Source organism: Myotis brandtii, unplaced genomic scaffold, assembly GCF_000412655.1.
Source record: "Myotis brandtii unplaced genomic scaffold, ASM41265v1 scaffold1733, whole genome shotgun sequence".
NCBI classification, from domain to species: Eukaryota; Metazoa; Chordata; class Mammalia; order Chiroptera; family Vespertilionidae; genus Myotis; species Myotis brandtii.
The window spans coordinates 802457-803348 of NW_005356400.1; the positions used below are offsets into that span (position 1 = coordinate 802457).

At 56.4% G+C, this 892-nt stretch overlaps 1 protein-coding gene across 5 annotated transcripts in view; it reads right to left on the minus strand.

The window, feature by feature from the left end:
* LOC102262241 (sodium-dependent phosphate transport protein 1) overlaps window positions 1-892 on the minus strand; it is an 11844-nt gene that overhangs the window by 3495 nt on the left and 7457 nt on the right. For all 5 annotated transcript variants that reach the window (XM_005863165.2, XM_014537135.1, XM_014537134.1 and 2 more), the window contains one exon: window positions 364-563. In XM_005863165.2, the coding sequence (XP_005863227.1) occupies window positions 364-563 (200 nt within the window). The remainder of the gene's footprint in view (window positions 1-363; window positions 564-892) is intronic.

Sequence of the window (892 nt, forward strand, 5' to 3'; positions counted from 1 at the left end):
GCAGCTGATCGATGATTCTCTCTCATCATTGATGTTTCTCTCCCTCTCCCTTCCTTTCTCTAAAATCAATAAAAAATATACATATATATTAAAAAAACCCTGGGTACGATTCCAAACCGGCGGTGAGCTCTTAGGCCAGCAAGGAAGTGTCTGAGCCTCGGCCTCCTTAGTGAGCAGGTAAATACTCCTCACTTGCAGGAAGGGTTCAGGACGCACAGATGTGAGCACAACAGCAGCCACAGAGCAGCCAAGCCTCGCACAGAGCCGGCCTTTTGGCAAGCTGGCCGCGAACTCCAGAACCGCCGCAATCTTAAACACCCTCGGGAGCCGGGACGCAGCCAAGAAGGAGAAAGTGACCGCTACCTGGGGGCGATGTCCAGGGGGTTGATCACCATCCCGGCGACGCAGAAGCCCAGTGTGGCGCTGGCCAGCGTGAGGCACGCGATGGTGCCGTGGAAGCCGGGACCCAGGTAGAGCAGGCCCACCACGAAGACGGCGGGCAGGAGGAGGCCTGGGCAGAAGAGCCAGCAGCACAGATGGGGGAGGGCGGACAGCAGCCCGTTCTGGGAAGGACACGCTATCGTGAGAGCCTGCGCACAGGGGACTCGCCACCCACCGACAGTCAGCGTCTGCATAGCTCAGAGCCGGAAGCAGCCCAGGGGCCATCGGCAGGTGAGCGGATAACAGCTGTGGTGCATTCTCACCAGGGAATACTATGCAGCTGTGAAAAGAACAGCCTCTTTTACTGGAGCACATTGTGCTGAGTGGAACAAGCCCGTCAGAGAAAGACAAATTCCGTAAGAGCTCACTCTTATGTGGAATCTAAGCAACAAAATAAACTGGTGAACGGAGTGGAGCCAGAGACACGGAACATGGAACAGAGTGCGGAACC